This window comes from Perna viridis, chromosome 8, assembly GCF_037379345.1.
Source record: "Perna viridis isolate PV_CMFRI_1.1 ecotype Kerala chromosome 8, ASM3737934v1, whole genome shotgun sequence".
NCBI classification, from domain to species: Eukaryota; Metazoa; Mollusca; class Bivalvia; order Mytilida; family Mytilidae; genus Perna; species Perna viridis.
Genome location: NC_142452.1, coordinates 23,940,545 through 23,962,251, shown reverse-complemented (window position 1 = coordinate 23,962,251; position 21,707 = coordinate 23,940,545). Strand labels below are relative to the sequence as shown.

Here is a 21,707-nt window from a genome sequence, read left to right as displayed (position 1 = left end):
CCTGGATCCCAATATTTTGATTTCCACTAGAATTTTGGTTCCCTTGATTACGCTCTCTAACTGTATTCTTTGTCTTTACAGATGAACCTAATAGCAATATGAAACCTGTATGGTTTAGTTCTATTCTATGTTTGCTTCACTTTTAAATTTTACCATTACGAAGGGTACCCATAAAATGGGAATTTGTTTATTTTCAATTCGAAATACGGGAATTCGCGTCCATGAATTCAGGATTCCAGGATCGGATTCCCCTCATTATTAGATTGTCTATCTAAAATATTCAATCATAAGTACTATTTTTTAATTAATCTGAAAAAAAATCGACAAACACTCTGGTCCTATTCCATTTTATTACAAGGTATCTTATGTCAAAATCGAAAACTAAATACAATTTTTCTAAAATTAAAATGAATTGACAAAGAGGTAATGGTGTACATTTAAGTAAATTAAGATTACAAAGGTATACGATATTCCTGAAGGTGAAATGGCATTGTGATCCCAATTAAGACTTATGGTTAGTTCCACATGGAATGGTTTGAGATCGAACGGTTCTAAATCAAACTTTGACATATGCAATCAAATAAGATAAGTTCATTAATGTGAAAACAAGGGAACCAAGATAAACATGGACTAACAAAAACAATGACATACAAATTGTCATCAAAGAAGTATGTTTCGCCAAGGAACATGGTTGCTGCTACAAGACAAAAAAGATATGCAAACACCACAACAACTGACAGAACACAACTAAATATATATGCAAACAAATAAACAAAATATAGATAGGAGCATATACATGCTTCCTATTCCATGCTATTCACTCCTTGCATTGCGACTCTTTCAACCACAACTGTTACTATCGATGGTCATGTTATAGACTAAAATTGGTATTTTAATTTTTTTTCAAACATATTTTAAATGAACATTTTCATGCAAAATTTTAAAATGGAAAATAATTGCGATCATGTACAATGTATATTAATAGATTCCTCGCCAGTAATGTCAATCAAGGCATTTATATCAAACAATCTACTATGTATTCATAGGAATGTATAAAGATGAGTTTACGTCGATATATATTTTTATAACATGGGCGAAGACATGACCATAAATAAAATATGACAATATGAAAATAACACAGATTTAATTCAAATCATTTGAGTCTATTTCATGTTTTTAAATAGTTGGTTTTTCATAAAAGTAAGTTTTAATCGAGTCATCAGAAAGTTATTTAAATCAAATTTGTAGTTGTGCCAAATTTGAAATCTAGAACCTCAATAATATAATATTACGTACGAGAATAGGTATAATGTATATGTCAAAGCGACAGCAACCCCCCCCCCCACCCTTGGAAGGAAAATTGTCAGAAAAAGACTAGCCATTGGTCTTTAATTCAGGACGAGGATACCTTCATACCACAGGTCAGGCTGCAGCAAGCACTAAAACATCCTTATACACAGGTACACAGTAAGAGTTGTCCTATAAATTCAAGAAACATGAAAATAAACTAAAGGTGAAAACAAAATAAGATATACAGAGGCCAGAAATTACTGACTTTAGAAATAGCGGTAAAGGTGTGATCACAACCCTTTTCCTTTAAAATCTAGCAATAGTAGAAAATACATATTACACAATTCAACACACCTAAAGATCAAACAGGTCTGAGTCCTTTGTTACAATGAAAATAAAGAAACAAAATATAAATTACGTAGTATTTTTGATTTTATATGGAAAGAGTAATCAAGGGAACTAAGATTCTAGCGGAAAGTAAATAAGCAACTCGGACTACACTTAAAAGTGTGAGTATGGACCAGGTGCATCGGTAGGATTAAAATATAGAATAGTACTTATCTTGATGTGGTAATGATGTAAGTCATTTCAATTATTTCATTTAATAATTTGTTTCCTTATAAAAAAAAATAGTTCGATACTTTGACAAAGGTATGAACAATTTCCTACATACAAAATGGTTACAAATGAGGAGGAAATACATTTCCTTTTTCTTTTTGGTTTTATTTTTAACAAAACTTTAGTTCACATGATAGTGCGACCTAATTTATAAATAGTTGAGTTACATCATAATGTCACACATACAAATATCCTCTTTCAATGTAATAAGTCAATTAAATTGTTCTTTGAATAAAACTGCAAATGAAAATCAAATCATTCATTATATATAGACTGGCTGTTGTCACCTCATCTGATCTAAAAATTAATGGTTACAACTACCACTTTATTAAAACTTAGTTTACCAACAGAAAAAAAAAAATAAACGTCGAATTCAAACAAACCATTCAACCTCATGTGCAAGAATACACTACGTGAGGTTTCCCGCACGCACGATACCTAAATGCACGCTAAACGCTCACCAAACACACGACAAACAAACGCTCATATCGTGAGTTTATACGAACGGTAAACAAACGCTCCCGGGTACCCAGATCATCGTGAAAGCGTTGTTTATTTTAAACTTACCTGATCCAAAGGGCTACGTAAGCTATTGCCATCAGTTAGCGTCCGTTGTCGTCCTCCGTCTTACATCGTCCGTCCTTAACAATTTTTTTTCAAAACTCTTCCCCTCTGAAACAACTGGGCAAAATTTAACCAAACTTGGTATTATTGTTGCTTAAGTTCGTTTGCACAGAGCTGATATATGGATTTTTGATCCGTCGAAAACACATTGCCGTCAAAACTTAACATACAGGTCAGACAGATATTTTCTTACTTATATCTCAATAACTCTTAGGCCCAGCATGATTCGTTCTATCAGTGGTCAAATTGTATAAATTTGTTTAGCAAGATGCAGTTTTTTGCTCTTTTTTCGCGATAATTAATGTGTTTTCTTTAAAGCAGCTTACCATCTGACACGACTGTAAAGACCAAATGGTTTCGAACTTGGTACGAATGTCCATTAAGGTATTCTTACCAAACTTTACGGCAAACCTTATGACTTTTAATTCAGAATTGTCAATTTTCCTTTCATCTGTGGCAACGTCCCTTTGGCTCCTGCGTATGGAGTGTTCATATCACAACTCATACGTTATGCCAGAGCTACGCAGACTTTTTGTATCGCGCTAGAACTCTAACAAATAGGCTTCTGGAACAGGGTTATGTTGCTACAAGATTGAAGTCATCATTACAGAAGATTTATGGTTGTTATCATGAACTCGTGAATCGTTATGGTGTATCCATCAGCACCATGAAAACTGATTTATTCAACGGGTCATAGTTTTCTTTCCCTCGTTTGTCTACCCCGGACATGACTTTTAATGAGCAACTCGGAGGGTGTTTCTATAAAAGCAGAGGACGCTTACCCTACCGGTGCACCTGGTCTATGCTCCCAGTTTTTAGTGGAGTCCGAGTTCCTCATTTACTTTTGTTGCTTTGTATGTATGATTTTAGTTACTATATGTTCTTTGTTGTGTATGTCTGTTTTCCATGTCTGATTACCATGTCCCTGGATTACATTCTTTTGATTACCGCTATAACCTTGGTTCCCTTGATCACTCTTTCTACATACATGTATAACTGATGGGATTTGTGATCTGTCAATAAACATGGCCGCCATTACCATAAATATAACATAGTGGTCAGACAGAGGTTTTTCGCATACTGCCTCAAAACTGTTAGGTTTAGCCAAAATTTGAGTCCTCATTGTCCTCGTATCTCATCCCATTCTTAATTACATCATGATGTCATCTTCATATATATCACCCATTTCATATTCATCGCCTGAATATAGCTTAAATATTGCTGCTAGAGTGTTAAACCCCAACAATCAATCAACCATTCTGTTTTTTTTTTAACTACTCTTACTTTAACAAATGTTTCTTCATGTTGAACCAGACAAAATAGTTTCTTAGAAGCTGCTGTACCATATAAAAATCAGCATGGTTGCTGCACTTGATATTAAAGCATCGTAGATGCTGACATGTTGTAGAACAGGAATAATTATTTGAATAAAATCTATATTATGTGCATTGCTTTGGCTACCGAATTTTAAAATTATCCTAGCCGTCTGTTTCTGAAATGCTAGCGAAAAATAAGTACTTTTATTTATTCTAAAAAATGATTATATTCAATGACATTTAGTCAATTAGAAGGACAGAAATACATGAATTGTAGTCGGTAGCATTCAATATATCTCGCATATATTTGATATTTTAGATTGTTTGCCAGCCAGCTATTGCTTTTATGCATTGACTGACTAATACTGTTTAAGTTTTAATATATAAATAGTTTATTTAATTTATGATATGCGCGTTTAACGGTATCATATGACATTGCTCATTGTGATTTCTGTATCTTCAGTTGTCGCACCATGTGCTGCTTTACCTCGATGTTTTTCACACATACACAAAACATTATCTAGTATGATATCTTCTTTAGACATCAAGATAAAAAATCTTTTTGGTTAGTGTAAACCAATCGATGGGTTCAGTTATATGAAAATCAGATTCTATAGACATTACCTGGCTTTAAACACTGATTAACTTTGAATTCGAGGCTTTCAAATATGTACCCTCTCAAACACGATGTGAATTTTCCTTTTTATTGCACACAAATGGGTATGAGAGATTAGTACATAATTGATCTTTACAAAACATGGTTCAGATTTTCAAGATTTCATTCCGCAATCATAATAATATTTAAAAAAAAATAAATAATAATCTAAATAAGTGATTGATATACTTCCTTATTTCATTTTATTTTGTAAATTGTAATATGGTCTCTAAAATACACTATAAAATGTATTTAAAGTATTCATGAACTTTCGACTTCATTAATATAAGGAAGTATTGTTACAAGTATAAATACGACAAACAAACAAAAAATACAGATCATTGTTCAGAGTGCATAATGAATTGCTGATGAAAACAGGTAAGGGAGATTGTCATATGCATTTTGTAAATCAAACTGCAGAATAAATAAAAAATGTTATTTTTTCTAACAATCATATAAATTGTTTAATTTTATTCCATTAGTAGTTTAGGCAACCTGTAACAATTTCTGACAATATGTTTATAGTGGAAGTACACAGTATAAATTGTAAAAAAAATCACTTAAATCCCCAAAAAAGCAAATACGGCTCGGTCCTTGAAACAATACAAATCTATTTACTTCATCATGTTTAACACAATAAATGAATTTCTGTCATTTTAATTTCACAGTGCAACATGAAGATTTATGTACTTAACCTATTGGTAATTGCCGTTCTTTTAAATGGTAAGCAACTTACAATGTGCGTCTTGTAATTTCTAAGAATATACATTTGTTAAATGCGATAAGAAAATGTTTGTTTTTTTGTTGGGGTTTAACGTCCGAGCAGCAATATTTCAGCTATATTCAGACAATGAAAATGAAATGGATGATAAAATGAACATGAAACGATAAAAAGGATGGGTCACAAGGATAATAGGGTCGACAAATTTTGATTGCCACTGGAAAGAGGGGGGATGGGTAAGCTCGGGCAATTTAGCCTCCTGTGGCGGAGCGCAAGGGTTCCTACTCCTATCGAATACCACAGCAAGGTTCTTTAACGTGCGAGGAACGTTGCGTCTTTCCCAACACGGTGCACCACTATGGTTTGCGGTCAGGTTTTCCGTATTATAGCCTGATAACCCCAGCATGTAACACGCCAGGGGTACCCCATTCCACCATCTGGGGCACACATCCCAGTTGCTCTGTTGGCAAAGCGCCTAGGCCCCCGGCTAGCGTTCTGAGCACTATTTAGTCGCCTTATACGACAAGCTTAGCGCTGCTGCAGGCCTATTCTTTTAACACCCGGACCTGCACGGGGCGCGATAAGAAAAAAAAGTTACATCATTTTAGTCACATGTATTCATTATTTTGGATACTGAAGAGAAATTGGATTACAAACATGGACATGCTAACTTCCATACATGATTACTACATAGAACAAACAACACTGACTTTTAAGTTGATTAGCTTTTTTTTAATATTTTACAAATCACATCCAGATGAGCAAGCATGGCCAGTAAGAGCTTTTGACAATTTAACAACGTAGTTTTGGCTATTTTTTTATTCTTGGTTCCCCGTTCTTTGAACTCACTATGAACAAACGTACATACCACAAGAATGACATGACATTAGCTTAACCCTATGCATCAAGTCATAATGGCGTCAAAGCACTTAAATATTAACCAAATAACAGGAAAAATGCTTGGTTTTGTCTATTTTTGCCGACTTAATATTGAAATCCATATATGGCATTAAAACAAATTATTGCATGTTTTCATAATGGGAAATAGACTGGTGACACAAATTAATCCAAGGTTACCAAACTTTTTATAGCCAAAAATAGTTTATTGTAATACTTAGTTTGATTTGTTTGTTAATGTCGAGTTGTAAGTACAAATTGCTACAAAAATAAAAGTCTGATTAACTAAGATAAACTAACTCAAATCTGTAAATTTAATTCATGTCTAGTATGCTTAAATTTTCATGATTTATTTTCTTAATATGTGCAAATATCAATATTCAGTTTATGACTGGCTTAAAACAATAAACATGTTGCTATTGTTATAATGGGTTACAGCCAGTTTTATTATAGACCTTCGGAAACGGTACAACATTGCAAAGACAGAAACAATCAGCATACTAAGTACAACCAATAGATGGGACAAAGTAAATGCGCTTCATATAACAGATACACATCAAACATAATTATTCATATCATAAAAATATAAAAGAATGAGCATTCGTAAATATCACCAATAATCACTAAACTTGTACTAATAAAGAACGTTACATTGGAACTCGATTATATTTCTCAACAATTACTATTACCCGTCGCAACTGGTCAGTACTGTAGGGACAAAATTGTGTGCGCGACCCGTGTAAGAAAGTAACTACATGTATATAGTTTAATCTGGGCAACATTCGCCACAACTGGAGTAAAACCTATTATAAAAACAACGTAGGATCAATCATCCTTTTAAAATGTTCTCGAGTTTAAGAAGACTAAAATAATGACAATATGGATTTATAAAATGAAAACAAGGCAAATGATGAGTATTGTGGTTTCGTGGTGTGTATTCTCCCTACTAACAGATCTGTTGTTTGTTTAAACCTACATCCATTAAATATTGTTCGTGTATAGATTGTTTTCATTGATATTAACCTTGAATTAAAACGGTGTTTTAGTTTTCAATTGTAGATGTTGAGGAAAGTATAATAACTGAATACCAATTAAGTTTCAAGGATACGAGCAAATTAAGTTTGTTATTACACGAAAACCAAAGGAATGTTCTTTTTGATATCATCAGTCTCATGGTTAGAAAGACAACTCAATCCAAACATATATAAACATATAAGTTAAATGCAATGATTATGCTGTGAGTTCTTTAAACAATGATAAACAAATATAATGGGTAAAAAATTGGAAGGTAAACATTTTTATTCTTACTGAAGGAATAAGACAAGAAATTTTAAAAATTAGTATAATAATCCTGTTATAGTTCATTGTTCACTGTGTTTTATAACAAAGATATTTTCAAATTAATGAGGCATTTACTGAACTGCATAAATAAATAAGTGAATATGACATCAGTATTTAAATTTGAAAGATTTCCTATAATGATCTTGTCTTGTGTTTGTTGTAAATAGACAAACAGTTGTTTATATCAATTGTAATTTACTTTGTATATCATATGTCTAATCATGGTTTTAGGTGACGTATTAAAGAGAGAATTATGTCCAGGAGAACAGTTGGTTTTGAGTTGCCCTATTGAAGGTTTCAATAAAACATTGGTGTGGATTAAAGGCAATGAAAACATATTCATAAATAGAAGACACGGTCCGAACAATAGTCAAGATTTGGATGTTATTGTTAATGTCAGCATTGGAGTGTATGAGTTGAAGTTTACAAATATGAGCCAAGACGACATAGGAGTCTATACCTGCTTGGATAATTCATTAACAGTACAAACATTTAACGTAACAATGAAAGGTCAATACATTTACTGGTATACACATTTAATTTCTCTTGTCATACGTGGCAAATATTCAATAACTAGACTCCCGTTGCGGATCTATAGGATATGATCCGGTAATTGGACTCTTTTTTGGTTTCATGGGATTTTTTTTTTATTTTGGGCGAATATTAGCCTAGAACCCCCTTTCTGAACCGCCTACTCTGTTGCCAAAATGATAATTGTTTTTAAACTGTATCTGCGTACTTAAATTTGGACTCACAATTTCAAGTCTTTAATTTTCATATACATTTACTTAACTTTGTTTTGAAAATGACCTCCTTACTGCAATATTTAACAGATGAAATCAACTGTACACAGACAGCCAATGAAACCACGAATCAAAGTACCAGAGGTAAATAAAGAAAAATGATATCATGATAATACGTACAGAAACAAACCTTAACAGTTCTGATATTACTCGATCGTGTTACTTGTTACACTTACTAGTCGACTTAGAAGTAATACAATAGAGGCCAGCACAGACCTTAACTTGAAATAAACTTTTTAGTTAAGATGATCAAATTGGGGAGCCTTTTATTCGTAGGTTGTATCGATATTTGATCATTTTTATTCCAAGTGCGCCACGCTAAATCAACACACCCATATTGTAGAGTTCTCTAAAAAAAACCTCATCAGATTGCAAAGTTGACCGCCCCAACACATTTCTGTCATTCTCCGGTGGCTCTCTCAATTTTGTATTTTCCTATTTCCTAACATTTTTTTTTTCATTTTAAATTTCAAATTAATTATAACAAACTTGTTTTTTGTTATAATCCCGAATATGCATACCATAATTATGGCTGAACGTGAACCAGACAACATTTAATTGTTTTATCAGTTAGACCGATTCATACTGAGATGCATACACATATAACTAAAAAGCAAAAAAAAAAATCCTCTTTCTTTAAGTAAGCAAAACAAGGTAAATAGTACAAGGCGTTTTGATTACAAAAGTTGACCCAAATAATTATATCATACACACACATGCATACACATACACACACATATTTATGTATCAAAATAAAGTTATATCTTTTTATGTTGATAAAGGTGTAATATCAACAAACATAACAACAACAGTGGTTCTAAATGGTATGTATTATATATACAGTGTAACACAGTGTGACGTATTTTGAAATAAAAGAAAATCAATATATTTTCCATTTCAATGTTATGTCCACCCGTCGTATATGTTTGTTAGATATTACCTCAGTGTTCATCAGTCCATGATTTTCAGATTAAGTACCTTTATCCCCGAGGTATATAGGGAATATATGTTTCTACAGCCTTTACAGAATTTTATCCTGAATTTGCACAGTAAAAAGCGATCGTACTAAACGTCCGTTTGTCACAATATCTAGTTTCTATTATTCGACTTCTGAAAATAATAATGAAAATAGCATTGCTTGTTTGTAATAATGTCTTTAGAAAATGCAGTATATATGTTACCAGGTCCACATATAACGTAACATAATTTTGTCTATGAAACAACAAACAGACGCATAAATCTCCCTGGAAACGTCGTAGGAACGACACGCACGATGATTTTTTTCTAAAATAGTCAGCATGTTGCGAATAAAATATTGAATTTGCTTGCTTAGCAACCAATTATGTACTTATCGGTGTAAAAAATAAAAAACAATATTTAAAGTTCGATTACCTTTCATGATGAAATCAGACATTTAGTGTGTAACATTTTTTTTATTGTCAGGAAAAGTGCCAAATGTGAAGTTTGTGTTAATATACATCGTTGGCTCGGGAATTCTTTCTGCTGGATTGTTCTATGCAAGTCGTAGAAGATGTCGACAGGGAAAGGGTAAATTATTGTAATCATTTAACCTAAGGTCCCAGAAGATATTTGTTAACCCGTAATTTGATCTGTCTAATCTCAACTTGTATCAGATACTATTTATAATATATATCAAAGATTGCAGTATTGGAAATTTCAAAACACTGAACAATTGGGGCTTCATTTCATTGCGCATGACCTCGCAGGATTTGGTTTTCTATTTCAATAATATTTGGCTATGAGTACATTTTTACATGTATACAATTATTTTTTAGATTTATATCTTTCTACATATTCAATTATAATACTTCTATTTAGAAGTTACTCATTGAAACACGTGTACAGCACTTCGAAATTGGCAATGTGTATTATTGGTATTTCCTTTTTGTTTAATTAAAAATAATTAAATCAAAGAAAGTAATTTTAGTGTCTCTCTAAGAACAAGGTAGTTCTGTATGAAATAACACACCAAGATCAAAATGTTGTTTGTTTTTGTACGTGTAACAGCAGAGTCCTTTTCATTTTCGTAAAATGAATTACATTTTGATTAAAATGAACTGCACGTACATATTTTAAGGGCAGACAACTCTGACAATATATCCATTTTCTAGCATTCAAATAGAAAATTTAGTGAAATAATATCAGATCCGTGAGTTTTTTACATGCTTGTTTCAGAGTTTTTCCGTTTGGCCGAAAAAGACTTGTAATGAAAGGACGAGTTATTTGCTACTGACATGTGAAAGCATGCTGGGATCCACAAATTAAACGTGGATGATTTAGGGTTCTTTTATTGATAATGCAGATTGGAATATGTTACAAATAAATTTATTGACCCTGTAATACAATTAAATACTATAAGTACAGAGAAAAGAAAGATAACTCTATTTTTAAATAAAGAACATATTCTGTCAACCTGTACAATATTGTTAGAATAAAATATAAATTATGTTTTCATGTATTTGTCTGTCTCTAAGACTCAATATATATTGCGTATACATGTATGAATTATATTTATTCATGATTGACATAAATCTCATACCAATATAATTTTGTAAATTCTGACATGGTGGTTTTCTGTACAGATCTCTTATACTCTATAAATTGTATGCAACATTTAGATTTAAAATAACAGCAAAACATAAGTTTGCCAAACATTGCCACAAATGGAATGTTAACACAAAAATATATAATAAAAACACAACTTAGTGCTTACCTCTCAAATAGATGAAAAGGTCAGGTTAACTGTCTGGTATAATACAGTACTTCATAAATTATAACACATCATATAAAACCTGAAGCAAATTTATGTCTCATAACGGATGTGTTCATGGAACATTAATTACATTCATTACAAACACCAAAAACTTTGAGTGCATCATTAGATAAAAATATCATTTAACATATTAAAAGTTAACCATTTAATCAATTATTTATTTCCTATTTATTTATAAGAAATCACATTCATTCAAGATTTGTCTCTTTTGAAACTTTTGGTTTAATAGCTCAATTATTAACTATTTTAAATGTTTGTAATCTTTTATATCGTTTAGTCTCTTTAAATAGTTTAAATAGATTTTACTCAATCGCTCAGTTAATTTTCATACTGCAAATTCATTCTCAAATTCAAACTGAACATTCAACCTCATGCTAGCTGCTCAGTTAAGACAAAGTTTTTTTAGTGGGATAAAGTGCCAGAAATATAGAAACAAACCTCAAATACAAGTTCCAGAAACTCAGCAATACAACTAAACTTCCAAAGTAGATTTATGTTGACATAGTAGGCAGAAACTATTGACAAAGTTATGAAAATCTCAAAGAAATCAATATATCTGCCATCCATCTCAGCAAACTCAAAGAGAATAGTACTCACATTCGAAAGGAAACACCAACGAGAATTTTAAAATACATGTGACCTGAACAGATCAATAAATAAGAGAGAAACAGAGAGTTCTATGAATAGCTTATCAGCTGATAGGTAAATCCATCAGTCAAAATTTCAATAAACATATAAACCATTCATTTATTAATCTCAAATCATATATCATATAATAAATAAAATACAATACATAAATATATAGGAAGAGTAACATACAATGAATATTCTATCCACAGTCAATTCCTGGTTAAATTCCACTCTGCCACACATGTTTGTAACAAATAGATTCTCAGAGCGCATTTATGTTTATTTCATAAAATGACTTTTGTTTATTTTCTCAGTGAAAACAAATCACGAATCCTTATAGATAAAACCATTAAATATTTCGACAGAATATGAAATGAAAACCAACAAATGTTTACGACTTTCGAATTTTAAGAAAAAGTACCATTTACTTTTTTCTTGTCACCATGATGAGAAAAACTATTTTTTAACGTATACTGCATAATTCATTACAATTTTGACATGAAATCATCCAATGTTGTACTATCGTATACATTCTGTGTGATTTTCTTTTGTAGGTCGTAGAAATATAAGATAGAAGACAAGATGTGTCTGCTTTTTTTGTGATTATGTGACAGTTCTTCTGTACATACACCCAAACTAAAAATCGGAATATGAAAAAGTGTTGAATGATTGATAAAACAGTTGAACGAACCTTTACAAAATAATAAACTAATATCAATATACTTTAATGTTAATACACTACCGAACATTGACAATGTTATTTGTCTACATACGCTGTCAACTATGTCGGTTTTACGAAAATATTGATTTTTGAGGTGTTTATAGATTGAAATAGTGAAAAGACCATAACGATATGCTTAAAGTATTTCAACAGCTGAGGAATATACCAAGGATATATGATACTGTATGAAAATAAATTTTCATCAACATTGCTTTAGTCAAACGTATAAATGTCATTTCTTTTAGTCAAAAGTCATATTTATATAAAAAAAAAGGTGATCACAATATCACACCAATTTGCATACATCTTATCATAAGATATGCCTTACTGTTGAAGTAACTTTAATCCTCGTAATTTCCGGTGAGACAAAAAGTAATTGTCATTGACACCGAACCATCAGTTATCATTTAGGTAAACTACATTTGCTTGAAAAAGCAGCTTCTTCTTCTGATTATATTAATGCGCTAAGGTAAATAGTCCAATGCTATATGAAAACACGAGTAAACATAATATCATTCGGCCTTTCAAAAGAGAGTACCCTTTGGAACTTTATCAGCAGGGCTCTCTTCTAGACCAACAGTTGGTCTAATAGGCCCATCGATCCCCTCCCCTTAAACATTGCGACGTGACATCAATACTTTGGTTCGCGTTCTTTTGTCTATAAAATGGATGGTCGCCTTCAATTCAATACATGTTTGCATTTCTAAATATGTACATGTATCATTTAAAACTTCTGATGTAGTCCTTTATTCACTTGAAATGCCTACTTTTTTAACAATCGAGAAACTGTAATATTTTTTTCTATCATGTCTATTAAAAATATAAATATGTTTTATGTTAAATATGGTTTCTACAAAACATTTAAGTTATCCTGATTGTTTATACAGATAACACAAATTACACCAAGGAAACAATGAATACACGAGAAGAAACCTTTTAACTATTTCGGCTTTTTAAAGGAGATAACCCTTTTGAACCTTATCAGCAGAGTACTCTTCTTGACCAACTGTTGGTCTAATAGGCCCATCGATCCCCTCCCCTTCAACATTTTGACGTGACATCGATACTTTGGTTCGCGTTCGTTTGTCAATAAAATGGATGGTCGCCTTCAATTCATTACATGCTTGCATCTCTAAGTATGTACATGTATCATTTAAAACTTCTGTTATAGTCTCTTATTCTCTTCATAGTTTTTAATCTCAACTCTCATGCATATGATACGCTGAACTGCCGTAACCATTGTGTAAATTTGATGTAAATGTTTGTAAGAAATGTAAAAAAATATGCTAAACCGAAAAAGAACAAAATTGGAGGTATTATTGTTTATTTGAACATTCTGTGCAATGTTATATAAAGAACAATATTTTATATAAATATACATCTGAACACATTTACAGTTATTGCAAGAACAAATTATATGTATATAATTATATAATGTGTATATATGATAAAACAGGTATGTGTGGCACATGGCATATTTTGTTTTAACAAAATCGTGTATTTAATATTGCAAATTCATCCTTCCTCAAAATTAGATGTTTTTTTTATTAACTGCAACGGTTTAAGAGATTTAAATTATATATAATTCATTGAAAAAGGGAATTGACACTTTCGTTCTGTGCTGTTTGGTAGCTTTCTCGGGGAACTTTAAAATCATTTTCTGAACCATCTATTGTCGATTTGAAAACAGAAAATCTTTTTGACGTACATATGATATAAACATTACATAGGAACTAAACAATGCCATGGGATAAAATTTACCATGTGCAATCATGTCATAGTAACTGCCTAGTTCCTACATGGCCAAACTCTTAAAAAGTCTGAATTTTGAAAGTGGGATGTATATTGATTGCACTAGTTAAAACAATATTTGAATTAGTTCAATCTTTAACAAAACTGTGAAGACAGATATACACAAAATAAATGTTTATAATTACCAGTATAATATAAAGAAAAGGAATATTGATATTGTTTTGCTGAGCGTCCATTTTGCAATCTTAAGTTTTAGCAATGATATTGTTTGGTCAGTGAAGTATTCATCGATATTTCAGAGAGTCTTTTCAAATATATACATAATATAACGACTTAATGTACCATGCTATGTAAAAAAATATAAATAAAGAATTTTTTCTTAGATATTAAACGTCTTAACAATACTAGAATATATTTTCACTAGAATTATGCCAGAAATATGTGTACAAGCTCACTCTTTTGGAAAATAATAGATTTTAAGTTTAGAAAACATGAGAATAAAGTTATATATATTTATATATATATAAGGCTAATTGACACCTTGTATAAATTTGCGAAAGCACACCCGTCTTCACCAAATGTTTAGAACTATCTGTTAGATCTTGACAGAAAAGATAATGTAAAACAATTGTTTATTTGTTGTCATCTAACTATTACTTTCATAGTCCATTTTTCAACAAGAGGAACACTTTGATTTTAATATCAGAAATGGGTCATACAAAAACACAAACTATCACTCAAAAGTATCTAACATCTGATTGTCTGGGGGAATCGTCAGAATATTATTTATATTGACGATTGGTTGCAAGAAGATGAAACACAGAAAAATAAACAGTTTGTGTGGTGCTAATGACGAACTAGAGCTACAACGGACTTCTGTCAAGATAACCATTTATCTTGGCCATGCATCCAACGTGATCGTAGTACACAACGTGTTCGTAGTAGGACATTGTGAATTATTTAAATGGTAATTCTGTATTGTTGCCATCTTTATTATCACCGTTGATTGAAACTTCATTTGGGAACTGATTGAGTTCACGAGTGTCCTTTATTGTCTCTGAAAAATACATATACTAGATTAATGACATATAATAAGCAAGAGAGTAAATGTAATAATTCGTTCATTAAAGTAGTCTATCTTTCAGAGCTTTACATATTTGGTAACGTTTGAAATAATGAAACAGTTTAAGTATCTGAGTGACATTCAAATGCAGGAATGAAAAAAAAAAAAAACAAACAAACAAAAATACTATCGCTCATCTGTTGCAGCAAAAAAGATTTCATCAACAGAAGTTGAGAAGTCTGAATCTAGTCATTCAATCATTGACTGATTGTGGTTTCACGTTCTTTGGCAAATATTTCATGACGAAAAGGTTTGGTCAATCGAAAAAACCCTACTTTGTACTTGTCGTTAGTGTGCTAGCGCCCAGAAGCAACAGGCCACAGATAGGCTTGCCACACTTCTAGAAAACATTATTTTAACTCCCAGCAAACAATCAGACGTCATACCACCCCTTTAAATACCACGTGCTAGATGGAGGACGGAGAAGCAATGACAACATTTTTAGTAACATTTGATGTGACCTGGCTATCACTAGAGGCGAGCACACTCCCCTAAGACCAACTTGCATGATTGCTTTTAAAATGAACATTTATATGAAAAAAAACGATCGATCTGCGAAGGGAAACACATTTTTAGTTCTCCTGGTAAAAAGACGTACGTTATATCGCCTTTCCACAAGATAATTCCATTTTCATTTGTGGATAAACAATGTCAATTGTTGAAAAAACTAATAATTGATATGTGGAAAATCTTTTTTCCCCAGAAATATTGCCATGGATGTAAGCAACAAACAATCAAATTATAAATTTATCTTAGTTATTTGTGAAAAGATACATGTACATGTACATAATTTTTAATTTTGAGAAAACAAACGGAATGGATGTCTTTGTTGGACCACATAACCATCCTTGGTTTGTCATTCGGTTGTTGCACTTTCGAGATAAAAGATAAATTATTTTTGAAAGAAATTGGCAAGTAGCAAGAGTCCTTGCATATGTTGATTTTGTTAATTTTACCGGGAGATAGATGAATGTTTTTCTCAAAAATGCAGATCTGAATATAGAAGCATAAGCATAGCAATGAAGACAAAAGAAGCACAATTTGTTCGTTTATTTCTTTATGTCAGGAATCCCCTATATAAAAGCAGTGTCTGAATTGTAACGTACTTTTTCTTTTAGTTATGCATGTTATGAGCTCAAAATGGTCACATATGGAGACGTAAACCTCATTGTCCTCGCATAATCAACATCTTGTCGCTCCGGTTTTGCGCGTGTATATGGAAAAATGCAAATCTCGTTTTTAACAATGCCTACGGAAATGATTTCAATCGATATGACCAAACGAAAATGTACAAAAACATCTTGAGCGTACTGTACCTTTATTCCCATTGCAAAATTCTTTTGTTTGTTTTCGTTTTCGAAAAAAAAAGATGGCGTCATATCAGGGAAGTTGTATAATTCATGTGCTCCAATAATCAATCCACTTTACCATGTATTTTCGAAAAGCATCACGTCTACGATTCTTGGATGTGCATGAATTATTCCCATGGAGCGTAAAGTAAGCTATTTTGCTAGTCCATATGGCAAAATAGAACATTTATACAACAGTATTGTAAAATACAAAACAAACAAATACCAAACAAAAAAAAATAAAATAAACAAATAAACAAAAATGAACACAAAAACAAAAAGCGAAAAAAGCAAACAAACCAACAAAACTTTAAGTTTAGAAACTACACCAAATTGAACAATCACGATTATTTTTTTCTATTTTTGATATGAGCTATATAGTTTAAGATAGTTATAATTAGAGAATCAACACCCATCAATTAATAAAACAAAATATCAGTTTCTGAAACGTTTCTGCAAACATGGAAAATAGGACAAATGGGATGACCGTTGTCAAAGTAACGAGATCTTGTTATGCAAATTTCTGATTTCAAAAAGTGCAATAACACCTGCAGATCTTGATATTTACTCTTAGATAAAACAACGAGCTGCTGAAAATACCTATACATTAATTATACAGCTCAATTATTCAATATTTAAATAAAATGGAATTATTGTAAAGACGCATTAACATATTTGATCGGTATAGGGCAAGGCAGTACTAATTTTTGTACTTACTTTTGTTAATTCTCCTCTTGTACAACAAAATAACGACAATAACTAACACTGCATTAAAAATCATCGAAACTGCTATCACTGCAATTTTTACTGTACAATCTGAAATATCTGCGTCGAAATAAATTAATAGAAAAGAAATACACAGTTCATTGTATAATTAGGTACATTTGAAGTATACTATCGTTAGAAATCTTTTGAGATTGTCGTGAAGTGATTTCATTTGCAAAATTTACTGTAGATGTGAAAGCAGATTAAGAAGTTAGTTGATGCAAACATTATAAAAGTTAAGTAAAACTTATGCATAATTATTTATAATATCACTAAAAGTGTACAGTATTCCTGAGCAGGTTTCAATGTTTTTTTTTGTCAGTAGTAATTCCGTATATTGTATACAAATGATGCATTAATATTTCAATATCTGATACTAACACTGATTTGTACTTCAATATATTTATATTTCGCACAATAAACAATATGCACATGGAAAATTTATGTTATTTTTCAATAAACAAAATTTTTAATTTTGCCAATTCTTATCAATTAATTTTAAAACGAATCTTTTTGTCTTTAAACATGAGAAAAATAGCTCTGAATTTAACTGAATAGGGGCGTGTCGATATTTTTTTACTCCATTGAGATATAACAAAATTATTTTAACCAATCAGATTACGGTGTTTATCTAAATTAATTTATCTAATTTTGTGTTTGAAATTTCAATTTTTTTTTTAACGGAACTAACTGTTGATTTATTTCTACAAGGCCACAGTTTTACATGTATGTAAAATGCTGAAAATACTGAGATTTTTTTAAGATATAATGTATAAATTATAATGCTCAAGTACAAGTCGAGTAATTGGTAATGTTGATTCCACAAAGTGTTTTCGTTAAAACTCCATGACTAACAGATTGACTTGGTGTTAAATATCTTTATATAATATACATCTTTTTTTTTCTATCCTGATGTCCATCTCAATAAGAGGACAGCTACCATCTAATAAAATACCTTTTTGTTCATTATTAAATATCCCGACCATCGATGTTAAAACCCCTTCAAACGTTGAAATCTTTAAAACACCTTCGAAGAGTGAAGAATAATAATTAAGCAGATATCTAAACTCTAAGTCACTCTGATTTGGGTTGATTATACACAACTTATATCCGCCTTTGACCGAGATTTCTACAAAATGTTCATCAAGCACATTTCTGTCGTACAATGCATTGGACTCAATTGGTTTTCGCATCCAGTATCTGTTAGGATCCTACATATTATATGCAAGTGACGTGTTAGCAAACATACAAATTGCCCATACTGTGTTGTTGCGGTTCTGTGTTAATGTCAATGAATAACAGCCTACAATGCATACGTATATTGAAATCAAACATAAATCAAACGGTTTTGTTTGTTGGGGTTTAACGTCCGAGCAGCAATATTTCAGCTATATTCAGACGATGAACATGAAATGATGATGATGAACTGAAAATGGGATGGGACACAAGGACAATGGGGTCGCAAATTTTGATTTCCACTGGAAATAGGGAGAGGTGGGTAGGGTCGGGCAATTTAGCCTCCTGTGGCGGAGCCCTATGGTTCCTACTCCGGGAGAATACCACAGTGGGGTTCTTTAACGTGCGAGGAACGTGGCATCTTTCCCAACACGGTGCACCACTATGGTTTGCGGCCAGGTTTTCCGTATTATAGCCTGACAACCCCAGCATGTAACACGCCAGGGGTACCCCATTCAACAACCCGGGGCACACATCCCAGTTGCTCTGTGGGCAGAGCACCCTAGCCCCCGGCTAGGGTTCTGAGCACTATTTAGTCGCCTTTTACGACAAGCTTAGCGCTGCTGCAGGCCTATTCTTTTAACACTTGGACCTGCACGGGGCAATAGTATCTAACAAATTCTAAGCTTTGAATATTAGTGTAAAACTTTACAAACAAGTCATTCGCTGAGTTTGCGATCGTTATCATCAAATTGTACATTCAGTATTCATACCTCTTATTTTTTATTCTGCTATTGTCAGGTATTAATATTACGTTACATTCCAAACTTACATAGACAAGTTCATGGCTGATTAAGATTGGGTAAGAAATTAACAGAAAAATATATGACATTTCATGCATTACTGTATGACATCACAACAATAACAAACAAAACAAAACAAAACTAATCCAAAAGAAATATAACCAAACACAGCACAAAATGAACGCAATTTATACAATTATTGTTTTTTTGTTGGTATACTGAAGGATAGGGAATGAGAAATGGTGTAGGGATGGGGAAAGTGTATGGGAAGTGAGGATTATTCATGCGGGAATGAGGAATTATCAATGGGGAATGGAAAATTGGGAATTGTACATAGTTTAAATGGAGAGTTTATATCATTCAAGAGCTGATTTTATTCTCTTCGACCCGGATGGGATTTATGGCGTCAACAGGTAGCCGACATCTACCTCTGTCTTTTGCCACAAACTGTACTTGACACAATTAGTAGACTATTTCTTTTATCTAAGATGTTATAGTTCTTCGCTCGATGGTGCGTAGTCTACCACTCTTTCTTTTTCCAGGCGATGTGTAATGCAAAACTATTTTGAGTGTTTTGTTTTTGGACATCATCATTTCATGCCCAAGCGATCTCGTTCTGCGTTTGATTTCCAATTCAATACACTATGTTTTTGCATGTCGGAAGAAGGTCTTCATTGCTGATAATATATGGCCTCATGTCACTGTCAATCACGCCCGTATTTGGACCCATACAGAAGGACTGCTTTAACTTTACTTTTGTAAAGTTGGAGTTTACTCCTCAAATTTAAATTGTTGGACTTGAAAATGGCCTGATGTTAAGCGAATGCTGAGCGTGTTTCATTGAGTCTTGCTTTTATATCTTTTCCAGTTCCATTATCCTTACTTAGAATGCTTCATAGGTAGCATGCGACTCTCGAGGACGACAGGTTTTGTTGGCGTTTTGATTGTCGTTTCCTTAGTCGTCTTCGTACTGATGTTAAGACCAGTTTGCTTAGAAAGGATATTAAGTTTATCAATATTTCTGGTAAATGTGATATGTTCTCTTAGACATCTGTAAGGTTGTTTGCAAAGTCCTGATCGTCTAGATGCCTGAACATTATCCATTTAATACCTCTCTTGGTGTCACGTTTTGTTTGTCTTTACATCCACATAATGACTGTTAAAAATAATAGGTGATAGTATACATCTTTGTCTAATTTAAAACTGAATTAATCTGATAATTTCTTTTTTCCAAATGACACTACACTCAAAGTTTGAGTAGAATGCTCTCATAAGTTTACATATCTTCATTGGTATTTCATATGATCTTTCTATTTTCAACAATGTTTCTTGTGTACACTGTCAAATACTTTCTTAAAGTCGATAAGGTTCATGTTTAGTTGCATTTGCTATTCCACCCTGTTCTATGATGTTACGAATTATGGTGTAAACACCCCTCACAATTGGTGATCCATTGGTTCTCAAAAATGGATCGGTGGCCCAAACAATAACGTCATTTCGCTCGTTAGAGGTATACTCAATCATGACAAATATTCAATAGAGATAAAAGAAAAAGGCGACAGAAGCAGCTATCGACTTAAGATCATGCATTTATCAGATTTTGACTTTGATGTTAAATATGTTTGTTTTTGCGGTTTTGATCAATTCGAAAGAGTTTTTTAGGAGACAAAGTGAGTATAAGCTGAACTAAACAATTACTAAATTTGCAAACCTTTGTTCCATGGTTAAGGTCAAAATAGCTGTACGATATAGCATAATGAGAATCATATATACTGACCCAACCATTATAATCCACAATATTTCGAAAATAATTTTTGGTATAAGTTTTTTAATTTTGTGACAGGATGGGAAATATAAAGATGGAGTGGTTTATAAATACTTTTTTCTTTACATTAAAGCTGAAAATTCTAATTTTGTTCCCGTAAACTGTTCATTACTGGCCTCAGAGCGACAAAACTTTAAATGCTTAAGTGTGATAATATTTTCCACTTCTATGTCACAAATTGTTAAAAATTCTCTCAGACGCAGAGCCTGGAGAAAGGTTGGTTTAATTTTAGCTATTAGCGTATGCATAGTTCAATTCCTTTATTTTTTTTCTAACTTTTTTAAATTGTTTTATGTTCACGTACATGTAAAAAGGAATCAATGGTACAATGCTTTGTGTGTGTTTAAAAGAACATTTAGTTTAATGCTTTTCTTACTCTCATGCATTTTTTTCCTATCGTGTGATATAATTTTAGTTGGTTTGTAATAGTTTGCTAGTTCAGTTGCAACTATTTAATTCACTTCAGATTTATTTTTTTTTATACATGTACATGTTTGCTCTTCT

The 21,707-nt window shown here is 32.1% G+C and overlaps 1 protein-coding gene across 2 annotated transcripts; it reads left to right on the top strand.

Annotated features, from left to right (window-relative positions):
• The first annotated feature begins 1,710 nt into the window (after positions 1 to 1,710).
• Positions 1,711 to 14,540, top strand: LOC148609885 (uncharacterized). Of its 2 annotated transcripts, none has more exons than XM_088542035.1 (7): positions 1,711 to 1,799; positions 5,172 to 5,226; positions 7,694 to 7,972; positions 8,296 to 8,349; positions 9,048 to 9,089; positions 9,709 to 9,813; positions 10,462 to 10,651. In XM_088542035.1, exons 2-7 carry the CDS (start codon positions 5,178 to 5,180, stop codon positions 10,491 to 10,493), a joined length of 561 nt encoding a protein of 186 aa, XP_088398161.1. In that variant the 5' UTR covers positions 1,711 to 1,799; positions 5,172 to 5,177; the 3' UTR covers positions 10,494 to 10,651. The 2 variants fall into 2 exon arrangements, with proteins under 2 accessions (XP_088398161.1, XP_088398162.1); XM_088542036.1 differs by lacking the exons at positions 1,711 to 1,799; positions 10,462 to 10,651 and adding exons at positions 4,830 to 4,881; positions 12,244 to 14,540.
• The last annotated feature ends 7,167 nt before the right edge of the window (positions 14,541 to 21,707 follow it).

Excerpts from the sequence above, each read along its gene's own strand:
- LOC148609885 (XM_088542035.1), top strand. The coding sequence starts at position 5,178 with ATGAAGATTTATGTACTTAACCTATTGGTAATTGCCGTTCTTTTAAAT. Across the intron at positions 8,350-9,047 it reads CACGAATCAAAGTACCAGAG|GTGTAATATCAACAAACATA; the intron begins GTAAATAAAGAA and ends ATGTTGATAAAG. Across the intron at positions 9,814-10,461 it reads AAGATGTCGACAGGGAAAGG|AGTTTTTCCGTTTGGCCGAA; the intron begins GTAAATTATTGT and ends TGCTTGTTTCAG.